This window comes from Lycorma delicatula, chromosome 4 (assembly GCF_047948215.1).
Source record: "Lycorma delicatula isolate Av1 chromosome 4, ASM4794821v1, whole genome shotgun sequence".
In the NCBI taxonomy this organism is placed as follows: Eukaryota; Metazoa; Arthropoda; class Insecta; order Hemiptera; family Fulgoridae; genus Lycorma; species Lycorma delicatula.
In genome coordinates this window covers 153,711,603-153,735,534 of record NC_134458.1, presented here as the reverse complement: position 1 = coordinate 153,735,534, position 23,932 = coordinate 153,711,603, and the positions used below count along the sequence as shown (strand labels likewise).

The 23,932-nt window shown below is 32.8% G+C and overlaps 1 protein-coding gene across 4 annotated transcripts in view; it reads left to right on the top strand.

Moving 5' to 3' along the window:
- The first annotated feature begins 17,606 nt into the window (after nt 1–17,606).
- The window catches only part of Tbc1d8-9 (TBC1 domain family member 8/9), a 131,539-nt gene continuing 125,213 nt past the window's right edge, over nt 17,607–23,932 (top strand). For all 4 annotated transcript variants that reach the window (XM_075364417.1, XM_075364419.1, XM_075364416.1 and 1 more), the window contains exon 1: nt 17,607–17,828. In XM_075364417.1, coding sequence (XP_075220532.1) covers nt 17,785–17,828 — 44 coding nt within the window. In that variant the 5' untranslated portion in view covers nt 17,607–17,784. The remainder of the gene's footprint in view (nt 17,829–23,932) is intronic.

Sequence of the window (23,932 nt, the reverse complement as noted above, 5' to 3'; positions counted from 1 at the left end):
GCAATGTGCCCGGCAAATTGGAAAATTATGTAGCAATTTGATATTTTATCATATTTTTTTTGGCTTATTGTAATGACCCCATACAACTTTAGGTTAGTTAGGAAATGTAAATTGTTTGCTCATTAAAGAGAAATAGAGGTCCAATATAAGCATTATTGCTTATAATTATAATCTAACCAAACATAACCTACTCTTATTTCACTTGCTAATCGTGACTAGCAAGCGTAGGTTAAATTTGGTTAGATTGTATTTATAATTTCTCTGCAAATACCCACTGATTTGGAAGAGAAAAGTGTATAAAGAATTGCACACTTTCTAATTAGCCTAAAGTTGTATGGGCTCATTACAATAAGCCTGAAAAATATCAGGCCAATTAGAAATGGCTAGATAATTTTCCAATTAGCCAGGTGTATTGCAAATTGTCATAGGCTTTTTACAGTAAACCTGATTTTTCAATTCACCTACAACATACATAAACCAATAAGTCATTAAGGAATTGTTATCGTCAATGAATATAACATATGTGAAAAAATAAAGTTTTTAAATATCATGGGGATGATTTCTTTTCTTTGCTGATTTTTCATAGCTGTGTTATTTCTTCACTACCATTATTAATCGGTCATCCTGAAAAGTCATTCTTCAAAAATCTGAATGTTCAGTCTTTTTCTTTTTATGGTCTTACATCTGTAATAATAATCTGTGGTAAAATTAATCCTGTGTAAAAACTTTTGCTTGGCTTTTTTCCTTAGTTTCAGATACATTTTGTTTTTTTTTTGGGTCCTAGGTAAGACTGTAAACTACATTCCTTACAACCTAATGGTTCCATAACAAAATTAGAATGTCTGGTCGTAGAATGGTGGGAAAATTGAAAACTCATTTAATGAACCGGTTTTAAAAACTAAAATAAAGATGCATTTAATCACCAAAATTTAAGTAATATTGAGTGTTGTTTTAAAACAGTCTATGCAGTTTGAATTAATGTATAAAATAATCTTTGATAATTTTTTAATGTTATACTTAATGTCGCATTGATTTTACTCTTCTATTAATTTCATTGCCTACCTTGATGTGAGAGAGAGAGAGACCCAACTACCAATGTGATCTACATCTTTATTCAGACTACCCAAATTTGTTTAAACTTCCAACTACCCTAACTCTCTGGATAGGTAGCATTTCATATATGTCTCTATGCCTTTAGTTCTTTTAACTTCTTTAACAACTTCTTTTTAAATAATTGTTGCAGCACCAACCTAGAATATTAGCTTGTAAAGAGATAACATTTTATAAATTTTATGTATTCTTTATGTAAAATGTCATTTTAGAGTTGTTTTTTTTTTTAAACAGAGAAGGCTGTCATTCTGTTTGTATCATGTTCTCTGATATAGGCAGATTTTACTATACCATAATTTTTTTTTTTCATTAATGGAATATAATATTTATAAAACTGTGATAAATATATGTAAATATTGTTTGTTTGCTATTATGGTTATTATGTTGTAGGAAAAGAGTAAAAAAGAAAAGTGAAATCTATAAGTAAAATAAAAATTAGTTCAGATAACATTATTTGTTCATTCACATCTATTAGTAGCATGCTACAGGGTGCAATCTCATGTACAATTTTTCTTGTTTATAAGGAGCCATAAAAATATTTCCATTTTGAAGAATTACTATTACTTTTAGCTAGTTACATGGAACCTATTTTTAAATTTTGATGCAGGATTAGTAGAAATAATTTTTGTAAAATAAATAAAGCCAATAATTCAAATTCTTTTTTCAGTATATTAGTATTTATTAATGACAGAACCAGCTATGTTAATAATGCAATATTTTCATTTTCTTTAAAATTAAATAACTTATAAATATTTTTAATAATCTATTAATGTAACAATATATTAAAGAGATAAAAAAACAGTTAGTATAAACAAAGAAAGCAGTCTTAAGATAATTTTTTTAAAAATACTAGATGAAATTTACAATATTACTAATTAAAATATTTTTTTTTTGGAATGATGTAATTATGAGTCTTGATGGAAAAACCTTATAATCTAAAGGTAGATATATTTTGAAATATTATATTAAAAAAAAAATGCATTGAAAGTAGAGTGATTGATGAAAGTTGAGTATTAAGATATTTTAAGATAGTTAAAAAAAAAAGGTACCAATGGAAATTATGGAGATGTTATAATTTAATTTAGTAATGGTAATAACTGTAAGAAAAGATAAAATAAATGAAGATGTAGAATGTAACAAATATGTTAAAATTAAAAGGTTAGCATATAATAGAAATGATTAGATAATTGCATCAAATTAGTCTAGTGACTGATGTAAAAAATTATGATGATTATAATCCATACAAGAAAATTGTTTATTATGCTCTTTTAATAATAATCATAATAATTGTTCACCTAATTTTTATGTAATTGTATTATTGTGAATTAATAAATAGTGCGATAATAAATATAAAATTTTTATTAATAAATTTTATACTATAAGTGGTGTATATAAACAACATAACATAATAAATATTCTGATATAGTTTTATTACATGATTATTATAAAATATATATATATATATGTGTGTGTGTGTGTGTGTGTGTGTGTGTGTGTGTGTGTGTGTGTGTGTGTGTGTGTGTGTGTGTGTGTGTGTGTGTGTGTGTGTAACATTTAAGCACTTGTAATTTTATTTATATTAATTATTAGAGTTGAAAAAATAAATAAGTATTTAAAAAAAATAAAAATATATATATACAAAAAGTACTTACTGTGGTTTTTTTTAATAACTTCATGAAGGAGTAGGTTCTTGGTTCAGTATGTACATATTTTTTTTTATTGTATAATTAAGCCTGTACTCATCATTTAATGGTCTGGTAGCACTATTTTTTTATTTTGTTTTGTTGAGGCAATTCCTCTTGTTCTGTGGTGAGTTTTTTTTTTCAAATAACTTTAAGTGGAAGATTTTTTTAAATGAAAAATTACATTATGAAAATACACAATTTAGGATATTTAAAAAGATTTATTTGTCATCATTACATAATGTATGATTGTCAAAGCATAAAGTTTAAAAAAAATATTTTTAAAAGGTAAATTAATTAATTTTAAATTCTTAAAATTTTGACCGTGTCTGTACAAAATACTTTTTTTAAACAGGTATTCTTATATTTGCTTAGTGTTTTTCAGGATCTTTTGAATTAGCTAGAAGTTTGGTATTAGGAGAAGTAACAAAAAAATGGTTATTTATATTTATTGTATCCTTGAATTTATTCAGAAGTGAAAGTAAAGAAAAGTTTAGGTTTCGGGTATTAAAATTTTCTGTAAATAAGTGTGGAATGTTGAGAAGAGTGGCCTTTTGTCAGGTATCACCATATGGTCTTGCTTTAATAATGATAAAATTCTTATTAATAAACTTTATACTAAGTGGTATTTATAAACAACACAACATAATAATAATTTTCTGAGATTGTTTCATTATATAATTATTATAAAATATATATACTTATACAATACTTTGTGAATATAATGTTTAAGCACTTGTTTAGAAATCACCATATAGTATTTCCTTTTACTAAATCACTCAATTATAAACCGGAATTTTGTTTTTAACAAAATTATTAAAATTTATTAGTCTTTTTTTGTCTTCAGTCATTTGAGTGGTTTAGTGCAGCTCTCCAGGAGAATGGAACGGAACGCAAGAATGTTGGGAGTTTAATATTTTTGCTTACAGATCACAGAGCCTGGACAATGTCTCTTGCTGCTGTATCTTTCTATTGTCGGGCGGGTTTCATGGGTTATTTTGTGGCAGTTATATTAAGTTTTATTTATGGACGGATTTGGTAATTTGCGTTCCTATCCGTATGGACCAGCGTGAAATTTATTTACCGGGTCTGACCGTGGGAGACTAAGCTTTAGAGCCTAGTACTCCCAGCATGATTCCCCTTCAGTCCATCCGCTGAAGTCCTTTCAGTGCCAGCAGGAATACGCCTACTGGGAACCTAGTTATTTGGAGGAAGCAAGCGCCCCCTTCTGCAGAGGGAGTCGCATATGCTGACTGAATTAAATTGTGGTCTCTTTGTGGAATGGTGTAGGATGTTTTAAAATTTTTAAATAATCTAGTTTTTATAATTAAAAAAAAATTTTATTGTGAAAACGGTCACTTTCATGGCTGAAATTTTCGCGCGATTTCCATTTGTAGGTTATGCAATATAGAGGCTCCTAAGCCTGGTTTGTCATTTTTTGACTCATACCGCCTTTTAACTGTGGTTCGTTTAATACAGCATGAGGCCATTTTCTTATACCCTGTGGAGTAGGGTCCTCTCAGCAGATGTCCATGTTCAGACACGGCCGCTCTCCTGAACGAACAGTCTGCGTGCCTGCACCACTCCCACGTCAGATACGGTATATAGAACCGCATTGTAGCGAACAGCAACGTTTTTGACGAACCACAGTGCTCCAAATATCATCCATAATGCTATGTTTTGGACGTCTTCTATTTTCTTTTGCAGCGTGGAGTTCAACAAAGCTCTCCATGCCAGGTAAGCATATGTTAGAATCAGCAGGATGTATAGCCAAAAAATGAGCAGTTTGGTCACCAGTGGATATGGGCTGGCATTGTTCAGTACTGGGTATAGTGAGGCCCTGATAGCCTTTGCCCTTTGGGTCACATATTTAACATGTTCTCCCAAGGTAAGCCATTTATCCAGGACTACTTGCAGGTATTTGACTGTTTTTCCAAAGGAGATTTTCTCTCCTGAGATTTCCAGCTGCCTGGCTAGAACACATGTCTTGTATGTGAACATCACTGCCACCAATTTTTCATTTTAGCCACTGGGGGATTCCAGTGGCTATATCTCTGGTGGAGGTGATTGTTGCCCGTATGCGTACAACAAATGGACGATCTAGTAAATAAGACTGTATCAATGTGACATAGCAACAGGGAATCATCATATGCGCAAGTTTATATTGCAAGCTGCCATGCCAGACTTTGTCACCTAAACCCAAATTGCTCAGGCTACTTCTTTTCCCAAATGTTGCCTAAGTCTCTCCAGGAAAATCCTTTTGAATAGCTTTTGACAACACTGGTAATAAAGAGATTGACCTGTGATCCTGGGGAAAGAGCAGACTTTTCCCAGGTTTGGGTAGGCATACCATCTTTGCAGTTTTCCTGCAATCGGAAAATATCCAAGGGACAAAATTGACGTGAATATTGTGGTTATGGTCGCTATAAGAGCAGGTGGAACATTCCGGAAAGTGTGGTCAACACCCGGAGCTTTGTCGGGGCTTGTGGCTGTGATTGCTGTGGAAACTTCCACCTCAGTGACTTGTTCTATTAATAGTGGGGCGTCCTCAACTTATCCTAAATAATCTACGAGGAAGGACTCCACCTCGGTTGTGTGGTTCTCATTCGGGGTGGATGGGGGGGTTTGGAGTAAATTGGTTCTCCAGGGTGTCGGCGGAAACCTCCGCCCTGTCTGCCTCTGAATATGCCAGAAGGCCTCATTGCTCCACAACTGGGTGGTGGGGCTTCTTTACTTCTCATAGTGTTTTGTTTAGCCTGAGCACCAAGGAGTGGTCGTCTGAAACCAAGGTGAGGTATTCGTTCCACGAATCCTCTCAATGTACCAGCAGCTGTTTCACTGTTTGAATATAAAAAGCCCTTTTATCATCGGGAGAACAGGGTGATTCAGAATATCCTCCTCAGTCAGTGCTTCTCTGCTATAGCGTCAGAGATGTGAGGTGGGAGATTATTACGGATAGGCCTCATGCTCTCTTTTCTGTAGGTTTGACAGAGCCTCGGTCATTGATAATGTGATTCGTTTGACTGTATCGTCGATTTCCTTCGGTGTGATCAGGAGTTCAGGATGTGCTGGCCTGTAATCTTGGAGAGTTTTATAGAACCTTTTCCAATTCACTGACCTTCGGGGTATAGTCGTGAGGGGGAGGTCTCGGTCGCCCCCTGCTTGGTCCAACTTCAATAAGACAGGAGAGTGGTCCAAGCTGTCTTCTGTTATTTCAATCATGACCGGAGTTGTTACCATCTTCATGATTGCGATGTCGAGTACATCAGGTCTCGATCTGTCCGTTCGATGAATGAAGGTAGGCACCTCAGGGCCTATGATGACTAACCAGCATGCTTGTGCCCTTTCATATAGCAACCTGCCATTTGCACTTGTCAGATTGCTATTCCAAGACTTGTGCTTAGTGTTGAAGTTGCCCATGACTATCATTGGCCCATCCCAATTTTCTAGCACAGCATGTAGATCTGTGTCAGTTACCACTGAGTTTGGTTTATTATAAGCTAATGCCTAGATTCTCTACATGTACACAAGTCTGCTCCATCACATTAATGTGGAGGTCAAGCTGCTTGTGTATATGGCATCTGTGGACTAAATTTGTGCTTCCGCCACTGGCAGGGCATCTAGGTCGTACTGGCCTATCTGTCCTATACGTAAAGTAATTCCGAATGGTCAGTTGTCTGTTCGCATTCACATGTCTCGGACAACAGTATCATGTCTATCAGTAGATCTTCGGCCAGACGGCAAAGTTCTGCCCGTCTTGCCTACTACTGAATTGGCGTTCCACTGTAGCAGTCTGAGAGTTTTCCTAACCATACCTAGACAGCAGTTTCATGAGGCACTCCTCAGGTTAGGATGAGGTTTATGAGTTCTTCTCAGGTTAGGATGGTTTGAATACAGTCCTACAGAGATTTTACTTGGAGCAGGCAGGGCAATAATACTAGAATTTCCGGTAGAACATCCTTAATTGTCACTTGTGACAGGAAATTCATACTGGAACTCTCCTTCGGGGGGTGCGGTTATATTTATTTAGCCACTGGAGAGGACCCATCGGGTTGGTCTAGTGGTTAACGCGTCTTCCCAAATCAGGTGATTTGGAAAGTCGAGAGTTACAGCGTTCAAGTCCTAGTAAAGCCAGTTATTTTTACACGGATTTGAATACTATATCGTCGATACCGGTGTTCTTTGATGGTTGGGTTTCAATTAACCACACATCTCAGGAATGGTCGAACTGAGAATGTACTAGAGTACACTTCATTTACACTCATACATATCATCCTCTGAAGAATTATCTAAACGGTAGTTACCGAAGGCTAAACAGGAAAAGAGAGAGAGCCACTGGAGGGGCCGGGGGTTGTTAACGCCTTTTTTGATGGGGTATGAGACTTCTGGGACCTTGGTTGTCTACCAGACATCATGGGTTTGGCACCCGCTTTCTTTGATTTTACCGATTTTTCGACTGCTTTTTTTCCTGTGGAGCAGGCTTTTTTGCCTCCACCTTTTTTGTAATTACTGCTGGTTTAGGCTTTGGTGGTGTGGGGGTTGGTAATTCCCCATTTTCCACCGACACCATTGCTGTAAGCTCCTTTTTTACCTCTTCCGGTGTGGCCCCATAAGGGATGTTCCAGGTAACTACTTGGCTCCTATCTTTTGGGAGCTGAAAGGAATAAAAGGCAGAAAACTCTGCACTTCCCTGAAGTTGCCTTCACTGCTTAGCTGCAGCCTTACAGAGAGCCACTGGGCTTTCTGTAAGGCCAAAAGTACTGACTTTTGGCTACCAGGCGCCATCTTATAATGGCGGAGATTCGTCTCGCCAGCGTTGGCCACTCCTTATGACAGTCCAACATGAGAGGCGGGATTTTTCTCCCGCCTAGTGACTGGAGGTTACGAGGAATTTTCATCGCTAACCTCCATGGTGGCAACTGCCCCTTGTACTGTTCGGCTCCTTGGAGGGTTGATCACCCATGGTTACCGACCTACGCTTTAAACGTTTTCTTGCTCCCACACCGTAAATATAATATTAATATTATAATATTAATATTTTTTTTTTAATTTAATTTTTTATAAATTAAATTAAATTAATTTAAGAATTAGGAGTATAATTACTTGTAAAAGTTCAATAGTATTCACTAATATATTAACTTATAGTAATAAATAAAATTAGAAAGTTTTTAAACAAAGGTTTAAAACTTATCCGGTCATTGACAATAGCAATGGTATTTGGCTGATGGCCTGGGTAGGCATCCTAATGGGATGTTGCCCACGTCACATGGTCAGGGACACAGGTAGGCTGGAAACGAAGCAGAACACCTACACAAAGCATTAGTAACACTCTAACGCAGGAGCACTATTTAACATAACCTTTCACTTTCACTTCTCAACAGAGAGTCCCCAGCTCTCCAAGCTTCCCTATCTAGAGGTAGTCATTTCATTTCAGTATACCCCCTACATCCTACATCCCTAATAATTTGTCTATCATATTCCAAACGTTGCCTGCCTACACAATTTTTCCCATCTACCTGTCTCTCCTATCTAAGCGACTATTCCAGGGTGATGTAAGAGGAGGTCATAAGTCTGTCTCTTCTTTTAGCGAGAATTTTCCAAATGCTTCTTTCTTCATCAATTTGCTCCACCTCTTTGTCACTTTATCCTGATTTTTAACATTCTCTTACAGTACTGCATTTCAAAGGCTTCTAATATTTTCTTCTCAGGTACTCCAATCGACCAAGTTTTACTTCTACATAAAGCTACGCTCCAAACATTTACTTTCAAAAAACATTTAATTTTTAAAAGGTTTTTTCTACCTCAATAGTCGTTTCTAATCATATTTTTATAATCAGTGGTCCATCTACTTTAATTCTACTACATTTCAGTACTATCGTATTCTTGTTTATTTTCATGTGGTAGTTCTTGCGTAGAATTTCAACCATGCCTTTCACGTTTCTTCTAATTCTTTTTTACTCTCAGCTAGAATTACTATATAATCAGCAAATTGTAGCATCTTTATCTTCTCCCTTGCATGTTACGCCAGATCTAAATTGTTCTTTTACCTCATTAACTGCTAGTTCTATATAAAGATTAAAAAGTAACAGGGATAGGGAATATCTTGTCTGACTCCTGTTTTTATTTCTGCTTCTTTTTTATGCTCTTCTATTATTACTGTTGCAGTTTGGTTATTGTAAATGTTATCAATTGTTCTCTGTACATGAACGCTAATTTTTTATAATGTTGAACATTTTATTCCAGCCTGTGTTATCAAATACCTTTACTGTTAATCTGAGCACTAAAATTGCTTCCTTAGTCCCTATACTTTTCCTAAAACCTTAGGTATGTGACAATTGGTCTTCTCCTAACACTCTTCCACTCTCCTCTCAATTCTTCTGTACAGAATTCTAGTTAAGATATTTGATGCATGAGTAGTTAGTTAATTGTTCTGTATTCTTCACATTTATCTGCTATTGCTTTCTTTGGTATCATGACAATAACACTCTTTTTTAAGTCTGATGGAACTTCACCTTTTTTACAAATATTACACACCAATTTGTATAATCTATCGCTTCACCTGTACTGCACAGTAATTCTGCAGATATCCCATCTATCCCAGGAGCCTTTCTGCTATTCAAATGCTTTATTAAATTCAGATCTAAGTATTGTATCTCCTTTTCATCCTATTCAATTTCCTTTATAACACCATTTTCTAATTCATTTCCTCCATATAACTCTTCAACGTATAACACTCACCTATCAAACTTTTCTCTTGAGTTATAAATTGGTGTACCATCTTTATTTAACATATTATTAGATTTTAGCTTATTACCATTTCTCTTTCAACTTCTGAACACTTTTCTTTAATTCACTCTTCTTTCGCTAATTTGAACTTCCTGTCTATAGTATTTCTCAGTGGTTGATAGTTCCTTTTACCTTCTACCATTAGCAACCTTATACTTTTTATGCATATCTATTGGCTGCAATATATCTTTTGTTATCCAAGGTTCCCCCAGTTCTCTTTGTTCCGCCTAAGTTTGCTTCTGCTGATTTAAGAATTTCCTTTTTAACATTCTCTCATTCTTCTTCTATATTTACTACCTTATCTTTTTTACTCAGTCCTCTTGCAATGTCCTCCTCAAAAATCTTTACCTCCTCTACCTCAAGCTTTTCTAAATTCCACCGATTCATCTGACACCTTTTCTTCAGCTTTTTAAACCTCAATTTACATTTCATTATCACTAAATTATGGTTGCTATCAATGTCTGCTCCTGGATAAGCTTTGCAGTCGACAAGTTGATTTCTAAATCTTTGCTTAACCATGTTATAATCTATCTGATAGCTTTCGGTATTGCCCAGCTTTTTCCATATATTCTTTTATTATGATTTTTAAACTGGGTGTTTGCAATTACTAAATCATACTTTGTGCAAAACTCAGTAAGTCAGTCCCCTCTTTCATTTCTTTTGCTCACCCCATATTCACCTATAGTATTTCCTTCCTTGCTTTTTCTAGTGCTTGCATTCTTATCTCCAACTATTATTAAATTTTCATCCCCTTTTATGTGTTAAATTGCTTCGTCAATTTCTTTGTATATACACTGCACCTCACAGTCATCATGGACACTTATGGCATATAGACTTTAGCAATGGTTGTTGGCTGAGGTTTTGATTTTATTGTGATTACAATGATTCTATTGCTAAGATTTTTGAGATACTCTACTATCTGCCTTATCTTCTTGTTCATTACGAAACCTAGTCCTGCCTGTCCTTTATTTGATGCTGAGTTAATTATTCTAAGATCATCTGACCAAAAGTCGTTTTCACCTTCCTACCAAATCTTGCTAATTTCTATTACATCTACATTTAACCAACCCATTTCCCTCTTTAAATTTTCTAACCTGCCAACCCTTTTCAGACTTCCAACATTCCATGCTCTGACTTGTAGAATGTTATTTTTTAATTAGAAAAAAATACAGTTGTAGTTTTCCATTGCTTTCAGCTGTGCAGTATTCAGATGTCTGAGTGATGTTTATATGGTGGTGTTTAAGTCTTCCTGACCTACGCCCTTAGCAACTACTGAAAGAGCTGCTGCCCTCTTTCAGGAATCATTCTTTAGTCTGGCTCTCAAACTGATACTACACCAATATGGTGTTACACCTGTGGTCCTGCTATTCTGTATCCCTGAGCACTCCAGACCCCTCACTATCGATAAGATCTTATGATTCATAGAAATACCATAAACATATTTAAGGCAGTGGTTTCCTCCAGTCTTCTACATTCTATGCCATTGAACTTTAGGTTTCATCTACCTCTAGGAATGGTTTCCCATTCCAAGGACAAGAGGGTGCCCTGCCTTCTATCACTCCTCCACCCACCATATAGGCTCTTGACATTTGTAGAAGGAAATCTCCTTATACCAAGAGATGCTTGGGCCCAGCTTTCATTAGCTGCTTACACATACTACCATAAGCAGTATGTGCAATCATTGTCCCCACTCTACCATGGGGAGGTGAAAGTCCAGGAATTTCCCTTCCTCGAAAACAGGACCACAAGACATTTCCTGATTTCTCCAGTACTTTAGAGAGAATACACTACCAATTTATTAGTACAAAATAAAAATATAAAAGAATATTTATTGATTTTCTGTGTACCCTTCCTGAAGTTCAGTATATTTTTCCCATCATGTAAGTAACATGTGGATCCCTTTGTAGAAAGTTTGAGAGGTTGCATGCCAGTTGCACACAAACGTGTCTACTTTGCTGTTGCTTTGGAATTTATGTCCTCTCAGTGCCTCCTTCAATGCCTGAAACAAAAAGATTTCTCAGGAGGATACTTCTGGACTGTATAGGAGATTTTTTAATGTTTCCCAGAAAATGTTGTCCACTTTATTCCAGTGCTAACAGCTGTGTGAAGCATGGCCATGTTGTGAAGGAGTATCACATCTGTGATTGGCTGATTGCACCTCATGTTTCTTAGGCTAACAAATCATGTTTCTTTGCCCAAGAACTGATAGTAGTACACAGCATTCATGGTACCAAGTTCATAGAAAAATTCTTGAGTATTTGTCTTTCCAGCTCCGAAAGATAGTTGTGAGGACTTTCCCAACTAGTTGATGCATTTTTACCTGTACAGCACAAGGCGCTCTCCATTCCTACACCAGTTCACACTCAGAAATGTTGATTATTCAATGCAAATTCCTTTTCCTTTAAATTTATTCAGTAGTCTGATAAATTTCCTGTCTGGCTTGTTTCTGATTTGGATCAAAATATTGGAACCCACCTTGCACAGACTTTGTAGAACCCAAGGTGCTTTGTGATAATGGAATGGGCACTACAAAGCAATTTTATTAAACTGTAAGATACTAATCTCCTTCAATGAGGCCAAGGATAAATCGAATGTTATTTTCTGTCACACTTTTACTTAAATTGATTGCTATTGTGATTCATTTTTTACATATTCCCAGTTAAGTTTACTGATTCAATCGTAGGTATGTGACATCATATCCCCAAATTATTCATGCAGTCAAAATTTTGGAGGGTTTGCCCTCATTCATGAGAAACTTCACGATAATACATTTAGCAACTGACAATGGAACCTCTTGATCTGACATGATGTTACAAACCAGACATGTAAATGCTGAGGTGGCTGGATCGGCCATCTCTTCCCCACATTTCTATGATTAATATCCTTTAGCCATTCACTCTTGTTAATTTGTCAGTCATGAAGACAAAAGTTCTGTTAATATTTGACTAACCTTCATAATTTTGCAATCAGCAAAACAGAACTTAATTGGAAATGGTCAGTTTTTTGAGAAGTTACAATAACATTTTCAAAAATAATAGGATCAAAAATGAGAAGTATGCAAGTGCCAATACCCAAATCAAATTCCTGTACATCATTGAAATTAGATAAAATTTAAGGAATTTTTTTTTACATTATTGCCCTCCATGCTTCAATAATAAAATTATTAGTAAGATGTCAGCTGTCAGTAATTTTTGGTAACTAAACAGACTGCTTTCATCACTAATAAATTCCAATACTATCTTATCCGACAAGATTTATATTATCTGCAGGAATTAATTTCTTATTTACTTAGTTTTGTGCTTTCAAATTTTACTTTATTTCACACATAAGATTCAGTTGTCAAGATGTTTCTCTATGAAACATTACAGTTGTGGAATCAGTGGGTTCTAAGGGGATGCTTTTAACATGTTTATACTTTTTTCAGCTGTTCAGTTACACCAGTTATACTAGGTATTAAGACTGGACAAGACTAAATTGAACTTTAATAATAGGGCTTGTAGTTTGTTTTGTTTAAGTAATATTGCATAAAGTTTTAGTGCGTTTAGAACTAAAAAAAGATTCTTGAAACTTTTTTAAAAAATATATATTTTGAACATATTTATTTTTAAATGGCTAGCGTTTGATTTAATTGCATATGAATTTTTTGCAATAAATATATCTATCTTAACAACCAAAAAAGGTGGAAAAAAGTTACTGAAATTAACTGTTACATAATAGAATTTAAATTTTATTCATTGAACTTGAAAATTAGGAATTAATTGTGTTCAGATTACTGGAAATTCTTTTTAACCACTGTTGCAACAAAAGAATAGTCTGGTTACATTAATTTTTGAAAAATGGTTTCCATTAATTTGAAAGAGAGTTGTGTGATATTTAACACTGTTCATATAATTATAAAAGTTAAATAATTTAACTATTACCATAATTTATATATTGTTATTTAATATGCCTTTAGAAGGAAAAAAAAATTAAATTATATGTTAAATTAATAAAATGAAATAAGATTGTGTTAGCAGTCTCGTAATTATACTTAAAACATTTTAAATTACAGTATATCAGATTATTTGAATAAAAGATCTACCTCCAGTTTTCATGATATAAAGGTTGAAAACTTCTTCCATCGTGATAAGTACAATTAAAAAAAGAAATTAGAATAAAGTCAATAGATTGAAATAGTAATAAGCTTTAGGGTTTTATTACCCCTCACCCCTTGATAAGATTAGAAAACTGTTCCTACTACCGTTGCCTCGTTTAAAAAAAAAATTACAAAATTTCATATATATACAGTTAAAATGAGGAAACTTTATAATACTTAATTTGGATGATGAATCGTCTTCCATTCTTATAAAAGTTGATAATTGCTAAAAGTAGAGAGTGATTATAAAAGAAATTCTCAAACTGATTGATTGAAACAGGTAAAGTTATATAATTTATATCTCTAATTTTTGGGGAAGGAATACTTTATTTTTTGTTATTGTGTATATAAAATTATTATCTTTCAGTAACTTAAAAAGGTTTTTTGTATAATTTTGTCATAAACTAATAAATTTAAAGATTAGCTGTTAAATTTGTTATGTTGAGATGTAACACAATCCTAGTAAAAGCTAGTTGATTTTATACAAATTTGAATACTAGACAGTGGATACTGGTGTGCTTGGTGGGTTTTCCCCCCACTCCCACCCCTTCTCTCACAGGCTGGTCATACAGTTAAGTATAGCTCAGTCCTGAAGAGTGTCTTTGTTACTGTAAGGGAGCCTCCCTTCCCACCAGCTGTATGTCCGATACAGGAGGTCAGCCCCCCCCCCCAAACCGAATCATTTCTCTTAATTCTTGTTTGTCTTTTATCTTTTTTTTTTTTCTCTTTAGTGCCTACGCAGATCCCCAGGAGGGGTAACTGAACCCAACTATATCGTAACAACCCACCCACCAGAGACCAGGTTACTGGTCTTTTAGTCCTCAGCCTAATAAGCCCCTGGAGTCCCCAGCTGATCATTGGAACTGACACACCTGAGCATTTCATTAAAGAGAGCACTTGCCCCAAACATATTTGGTTTGCATTTTTGTCGAGTATGTATTGAGGTTGGTATTTGAAGGTGCAATTTTGCAGTTCCTTTTTGAATTGTAAAATTAATAATTCTATTTTAAGCCAAGATAGATGTAAGTACCATATAATAACTTATGTTTCCCCAGACTGTGTTTTAAAAGTTGATGATTTCACACGAAAATAAAAATGTCATAATTTTGTTTTTAATTATAGTTTGGTCCAGGGTTATAACATTTTTTTTTTCTAAAGAAACTTCACGTTTAAAATTTTTGTTTTCTTATGTGTATGTTGCAATCTATTCAATTAGTGAACAACCCCCCATGGCCCGATAAGTTGAGGATGATATGTATCATGTAAATGAGGTGTAGTCTTGTATAGACTCAAGCCGATCATTCCCGAGACGTGTAGTTAATTTAACTGCAACCACCAAAGTACACTGGTTTCCACTCTAGTATTCAAATCTATATAAAAGCAACTAACTTTTTTGAGGATTTGAAACTCAGAACCTTCGACTTCAAAAATCAGCTGTTAAACAACTGATTTGCAACAACAATCAGCCTGGTGGGCTAACATGTTAATGAAGTGAATTACTATTAAAACATGTCACCCATTATAAGTGTTTTTAGGCCACAGGTTTATGAACAAAGTTTGTGAAAATATCTTTCCAATGATTTAATACTATTCTCTGAAGCTACAAATGGTAGGTAACACAGTTCTGTACATGCTTTTGGAAAATATTTTTTTAGTTGCTAGTGACCATGCAGTTTGTCACTTTAATTTTTTTAAAATGGAATACTTTAGTTCTGAAAAACCTAAATTTAATTGAAAGTATTCTTTGCTACTTAGTTCTATTTCATGCAGATATTATAAATAAATTGTTCTGTTGCAACTTGATTTACAAATGAGATTCCTCAGTTTCATCAGAAACAAGTGCTTCAAAATGTGTATTTCTTATTAAATTTTATAGAATTACAAAATGTGTATTTCTTATTAAATTTTATAGAATTACATTAAGGGTTGCAAATTTAATTCAACTGGATGCAAGGATCTAAATCAAACTGATATACATTAAATATGTACGTTCAATTATATCTGAAAATGAACAAAAACTTGCTATACTGTAAAATCAGCACAGAGTTTATAAGTAAACAACAAGTGAGAGAAAATTTATTCATTCAACCTTTATTCCCACATTGACCTATAAATGAAAGGTGTAGGTTCTTTACATCACAAATGGAGCAGATTACCAGGTTGGTAGTGCAATTTCCCATGAAAGCTATCGATAAAGCAGAAAGATAAAGGATAAAAAATCAAATCATTTGGCATAAATTAAAAGCTGTTTCAGCCCAAGAAGTAGAGCAGGCAAAATCTAGAGGTTTGCTCATTTGCCCACATGTAAACCAGTGAACACAAAGGATTGTTTTTTTAAAACAGACAAAATGGAAGAAAGACTTAAAATTTAGACCCTGTTAAAGAAGAGATTGGGTTGGAGCCAAGATCAGAAAGGATGATGAACTCTACATGTTTATCTAGTAGTAGATATGGAAGGGAATAAATAAGATTTTTATTCTTTCTATTAGAAATAGTATTGTATATCAGTTTAATATAGAATACATTATTCTTAAACAAGAATAAACTGATGAGTGGATATTATTATTTGATAAAACATCAATTTAAAAGGTATCAGATTTTCACAATGTGCCTACAGTATATATTTTTTTAATGTATGGTGCACCTTCATTATCAGTGGTGACATTATCGTGTAGTGTATGTGGCCTTTTCACACCATTGTTTAATAAATACGATTTGCTGATAATATAGTAATTCTAGCCGAGAGTAAAAAGGATTTAGAAGAAACAATGAACGGCATAGATGAAGTCCTACGCAAGAACTATCGCATGAAAATAAACAAGAACAAAACAAAAGTAATGAAATGTAGTAGAAATAACAAAGATGGACCACTGAATGTGAAAATAGGAGGAGAAAATATTATGGAGGTAGAAGAATTTTGTTATTTGGGAAGTAGAATTAGTAAAGATGGACGAAGCAAGAGCGATATAAAATGCCGAATAGCACAAGCGAAACGAGCTTTCAGTAAGAAATATAATTTGTTTACATCAAAAATTAATTTAAATGTCAGGAAAAGATTTTTGAAAGTATATGTTTGGAGTGTCGCTTTATATGGAAGTGAAACTTGGACAATCGTAGTATCTGAGAAGAAAAGATTAGAAGCTTTTGAACTGTGGTGCTATAGGAAAATCAGATGGGTGGATAAAGTGACAAATGAATAGGTATTGCGGCAAATAGATGAAGAAAGAAGCATATGGAAAAATATAGTTAAAAGAAGAGACAGACTAAGGCATCCTGGAATAGTCGCTTTAATATTGGAAGGACAGGTAGAAGGAAAAAATTGTGTAGGCAGGCCACGTTTGGAATATGTAAAACAAATTGTTAGGGATGTAGGATGTAGAGGGTATACTGAAATGAAACGACTAACACTAGATAGGGAATCTTGGAGAGCTGCATCAAACCAGTCAAATGACTGAAGACAAAAAAAAAATAGTTTAATAAACTGAGTGGTAAACAAATTTAAATTTATTCAAACAGACATCATAGAAAATAATTATTTAAAAGTGTAGTGTAATCATAGTTATGCCGCTTAGTCGATTATCCCAATCTGATGCAGGCTTTATAGCAAACATCGAACTGTAATTACGAACAATAATTTGTCCTTCAAATAATCTACATAAAACGTCAGAAAGATTCCCCCTATCGTTTAGAAGGCCAAGTGGGTATAAATTATCAAATATTGAAGCACTATTAATGCAAGTTTCGTATGTTGTAATTTAAAAATGCATCTTGTTTGTTGAAATAATAAAATCGCTATGTTATTATAACCCTACAATTTATTAATAATAATGCATATGTTCGCTTTGAGTAAAGTTGGCAACGCTGCTTGCAGCCACTTGTGTTTATTTGTAATCGCCTGGCTGTGGATTAGATGTCAGCTGACAATATCTGAGTTTGTCGTATCTCATCAGTGAAGTCATGAATGTTTTGTCATGTTTGGGGATTTACGTTGTGTAGTAGTTATTTTAAATTTATTGTAAAACATGAAACGCATTAACATTAAACTATAAATGTGTGATTTTTCTGTGAGAGATGTGGATTAAACCGAAAGAAGTATTAATCTTAAAGGCTTTCTGGTAAGTTATTTAAATTTCTTTGTTTTTTTTTTCGTTCTGGTCTGACGTATTTACATAACAAATAAGTTTGATGTCGGAGGAGTTTTGTCTGTTCATACGGAGGCTTGTTATTGTTCATTCATAAACTGCATTCTAATGAAAATTTATCTTCTATTTCGGTTTTATTCTTTTGAATTGTTATTGTAATGTTTTGTTCGTCGTGTAATAATTTAATAGGTGAAAGCAACATCATTGAAGTTTTAAAAATAATATTTTTAATGTTTTTGTAAACTTAATTGCTGGGTGTTGTTTGTAGCAAATATGAATTTATAAAATATTTTCTGTACATATACATTTGTTTACCACACATACATTAATTACCAATGTAGGTGTAGTATTTTATTTAATTCAGTTAGAATAAAAGAAGAGTAATAACTTCATTCTGTGTAAAAAGTTTATTTGAATTATCTATACTTGGTACTTTATCATCGGGGTGGTATTAAAAATAATTGTAAGAGTTTTTAAAAATTTATTCTGGTCTTTGAATAAACTGATCATTTAAGTTACTACAGTTTTTATTACATTAAAGTGCTACACAAATAAACATAAAACTAATAAAGAGATACATTCAGACTTTGTGAGATTCAGTACATGTTCATGCATAAAACCTTATATCCAGAACATGTAAATACATGCTTTTTCTTGTTAAATTACCATTTGCATTATAACAACTTATCACACCCAACAGATTCACTAAAACTATATAATGCCTTTTGAAACGTACAGATTAACTTCTTTTGAAATATATTAAAATTCTTTTCATTTTTAATTTCCCTGGAAGGTCCCTTCAGTCTAGAAGCTGTATATGTAGGTTTTCTTTTGTGTGCAGCCAGCTTATGTTTTTCAGCAAAATCAGTGTTACGGGCTCTATCTTAGTAATCATGATTTTTTATTTACCAATTTTAATATCTATACATCTAATGCACATTGTAGAAATGTGGCCTAGAATTAGAATTAAATAAGCCGGATACCGAAATAATCATATTTTGTGACAGCATTATTCAGAATAATAAATTAAAAATTATTGCATGACAACTTCTGTAAAAGTTATTTTTTCTAACAAAACTATTTATATTAAAACAATATTCCTATAGAAAAATCTTTAATGTGGAGTAAGTGTAAGTTTAGTAAATTTTTTGTTATTGATTCTTTAAATAAATAAACTTTGTGACAATTTTACTTTCATTATCACTTAACTAATTCTTCCAGTTAAGCTTATTGCCTGATATACTCTTTGAAATTTTGTAGACGCTGATTTATCATTGACATTAATTTTTTGTAATTGTTCCCTTTAGTAATTGATTGTTCCCCTTTATTTATTAGAAGTTTGCACAGAACATTACTAACTATTAAAAAAAAGGATTTAATTTGATTAAAGTAATACAAAATCAATCATTTTATATTTTGCTTTAATTCTTTTTTTTTATCCCTTTTTAGATTTACTATTGTCTTATTACTATTGAAAAGTTTTGTATTAGATGCAAAGTTTAACATATTATTTCTATTGTTGATCCGCCCAATATCACGAATATTTGTATCTGTAAAATGGCACTGGCCTCATTGTTGGACTTCAAATATGTTAAATTTAAACACTTATTTTGGATAAGATTTTTACAATATGATTGGTCATCATACTTCAATTTTCATCAATTGTTCTCTAGTCAAAAGGATTTTTGTCTATTTCAGTGGCATACTAATCTCTATTGATTGCAATCTGTTATACATCAGCTCAATATTTACACAGTTAAATAACTTTTTCAAATATAATATCAGCTAGAATATCTCCCATGATTCTGACTATTTCTGCTTGCTTTGTAATGACCATCCTTGTTGATTTATTGACTGAAGCCATATTGGTTTTCATTAGACTGCTTTACAAAAGCTATTTGACTATTTGCTTTTGTGAATTATTTTTTCAAAAAACGTTTTAAATTGAAAAAACAATTAATTTTGATATGAGCGTCTACAATTACATCAGTCTCTTCACCTGTTTTAAAAATTGAAAATTACTTTAATAATTTAATGCTGCTTATAAACATACTTTATTTCAAAAAAGTGTTCATATAGTCAAGCTAGATGTTACTTATGTTGTCAAAACATTCTTTCATTAAATAATTTGAGATGCTTCTATTTTTTGTTTTGTTTGGTAAATTTTTCATGTCTTTAAGTATTAAACTTTTATTTTTGTCTATTTACATCTATTTCCTTCTTTAGTATTTAAACAGTCTTACTGACTCAGTAAACAGAATATTTTTTTTAAAGTTATACCCAGTGGATTACGTACAGTTCCCATCATACAATTTCAATTTGCTGATCATTCTATTATTCCCCACTTTTGCTTTTCTGTATTGCTTGTGCTTTAGTAATTTTTTTTGTGGAAAAAACCTGATTTTAATAATTTTATCGGTGTGCTAATATTGATAGTCAATTCAGACACATTAACTGTCATCTTTAATTTATTGTGCAATTTTCTTTCTGTTTTATTCTTTCCAGCATCCCTAATATTGTTTCTAAATTAGAATTTCAGGTAAGATACAGCTGTTACCAGACCACTCTCAAATTTGTTTAAAAGGGTATTTATTGTTTAAGTGATAAATTTTATTAATAAAATGAGAAAATAATTTTGCTATCAGTTCATTGTCCATGATTGTGTCAACTTCTAATTGAATTTTCTTGTTTATTAATGTTTTTTGTAACTTAATATCTCTTCTAAACTGAAATTGTTCTTTTTTTAATGTAATCATAATTTTTTATTTTATCAGCATTGAAACCTTGTAAGTATTATTTTTGTTTTATTATCAAACAAACGGATTAAAGAAACTCATTTCCTATGCCATTTTGTTGATAATTTAATTTTAATATTTTTAATTTATTTATTTATTTGAAATCTTGATTTTGTGTTATTCAGTACATTTTATGGTTTTTTTATATTTTAATGTTATCCATTTTATTATTTCCTTGTACTGTTCTTGCTTCTAGATTAATGCAAAAAAGCTACGATTTTAACAATTAATTATGTTATTTCTTTAACTTATATTAGTTTTAAAATTATTAATATCTATCTGGTCATATAAGTATAAATATTACTGTTTGTAAAATATTTCTTTATAATTATCTTTTGTCATTTTTATTAATTAATATCATTTTGACTTTGGATGTTTGTTGTATAAAAATTGTGTGTTTCTGCAGCAATAGTTTTTTCAGCATTATTACTTGTTTTAAAATTTTTGAAATTTTAAATTTCATTTTTCCCTTTTCATACACTAATATTATTTGAGATTAATCTGTGTTGAATTAATTCGATTGTTGCTTGTGCTAAAACTGTTATTGGATATTTCCTGTGTTCTTGTCCATGATGGTCACTGAGTGCTACCAATCATTGAAGATGAATGCAGAGACAACTGAAAATGTTTTATTATGTTATTTGGTTCAGTTTGTTAATTTTAATTTTAAATTACTATTGATTGGATAATTCCAACAATTATTAAATGACTTACTGAATTTATTGATTATTGATTTTGATTATTGTATAACACATAAGCAGTTAAAAATCAGAAGTATCATTGTGTAAAATCAATAATATATTAAGTAGATCTCTACCTCCCACTTAGTTCTATTGTTATTTATACCATAACATATAACTACGTCATGTTTTTTTTTTTTTCAAAATTAATTGAAATTTTCTGTTTTGTTCATTATGGTTGGCAATAAAAATTATTTGAAACTATAAATTAAATTTAATAAATACATTGTTTTACAATTTAAAAATATTTTCTTTGCTCTTATGAAAATCTTGATTGGAGCTGTTGTTCTCGCATGTTATAAGCTAATATTACAAGCATTTTTTAGCCAGATATGTATTTAGAATGTGGTGGAAACAATTGCTAGATTTGAATTGCATCTGTTCATTTAGTATATTGTGAGTTTTTATTTGTTTGTTTATCTCAAAGTGTAAGTGTGTTAAGATGTGATCTTTTTTTGTATATATATATATATATATATATATATAGAGTGTAAGTTTTGTTTGGTATATGGTTTGTACCTATGAGGTAGTTAGTGATTGTTGATTCTGTATTGTGGTGTAGGACTTTTAATTGTTCATTGCATCTTTGTTTAATAACAAATAAAATCTTTTGATTTAAATTAGATAAGAGTAACACAACAGTTATAAACACTGAGTCATTAAACAATAAATTCTAGATTAAATTCATTAAAAAACAAATTACAGAATTAACACTGGATCCAACCAATAAATTCCACAGTTATTATTAACAAATCCAAACTCACTATACCTATAGTCATAAAACAATTTTTTTAAAGCTAATTCACCCTGACCTCCTGTCTTCAAGTCTTTTTAAAAATACAGAAACCCATCCTCTATACCCTATCATAAATTTACCCCCCTGCCCATATTCAGTATAGGATTATATTAGATTCACTCATTTAGGTTTGATATACTTCATCCTTATTTTTTATTCTGTGGTAATCTTTTATCTCAATTAAAATGTTATAAAATATATTGTTATTATTATATATTTATCTTTCCATGTTGAGGAACCCCATTTACGGGTGCCAAATAAGTGTCGAACTCGCTAACAGGTTCTGCAAGCTGTTACAGAAAATGCATATGTATTCCTGTACACTACCAACTAAACCTCCACCCCTGGCGACCCCACTTCCTGGGAAACTGCTAATAAAGCATTACTTCAGGAGGGGGGTAAGCAAGCGCCTACACACACATTCGGTCTCCACTAGCAAACATCATCCATACCAAACCACTACAAGAATACCTAAAGAGAAAAAAACCATTCAGAAAAATAGAACACCTAACAGGTACTAAGACGTACCACACACATTTATACATTCATACAATGAAGCCAACACAAGACAAGTGCACCACAATCAAGAAAACATGGCCACAAGACATAACTTATCCACCATAGTACACTCAAAAGTTAATTAAATTTCTAGAATTTCATCCAGAGTACACAAAATACTCGCCCACCAACTCACACACACAACTCAACTACTTATCACTTACTCACGCGACCATCAGCCATATTCATTAAAAACATGAGCAACGCCCTCAGGCACCAGGAGTGGAGTGTCCATGGCTTAACCGCACCAGAGCGAACCCCCCTCGTGTTCAATTGGGCCCCAAAGGCACTCAGCTGCAGACCTGTCCAACCCGGCATCCTGCGATGCCTCATTTCCTTGCAGGCCGTGCCAATGCTCGCCATCTCCTACGAGTTTTTTTCTGTTTTACTGAGTTTTTCTAAACTTTTTCTGTTATACTTTGCAATAATAGTCCACTGCTTCACACCCTGTAGCATTATCTGCTAAAAATCCTCAGGTCTGAACATTCCATCCGACCCAGGGCATCCACCAGCACCTCCATGCATCTTGGAACCTCGTACAACAGAAAAAGACATGGCACATAGTTTCCTCCACATCACAGGCCGAACAGTGGTCTGAATGGTCAATCTTTCCATGTCTGTCTCCATTCTTCTCTGTTCCCTGCTAAATTCTAGAGCACCTAGTAGATCCCATTTCATTTTAGACAAGCTATAATCTTGGAATTTTTTTTGGTTTTCCTTTTTCCTACCATCTACTAATTCTAGCACTGTTTTAATCAGCCATTTATCTTGTCATAATTTGTCTCATCCAGTTAACTAGTTACAATCATTCATTCTCCTTTTTTCACTTTGTCTCCATTGAATTGTCTACATTCTTCCTCATGCGCATTTTAAAGTGTTTCATATTTCATTTTTTCTTGCGTCCATGTTTCCCATCTATTCAGAAATTTATTCCAAACATGGTTTTTCATAAAATGCTTCTTTGTGTATAATTTATTTATTGTATAATTTCTTCCTATTAAATGATTCTTTGGTATTTTTGTTTTTATTCTTTTTTGCTTTTGGAATATTGTGTTGATGTTGATTGTACCTAAGTTCCCTATGTACAACAAACTGTCTTTTCTAGCCGCATGAAGAGAATAAAAAAGACACTGAACTTTCATAACCTGATTAAACCAGATGTCTCTTTCGTCACCGCAACATCAAGCA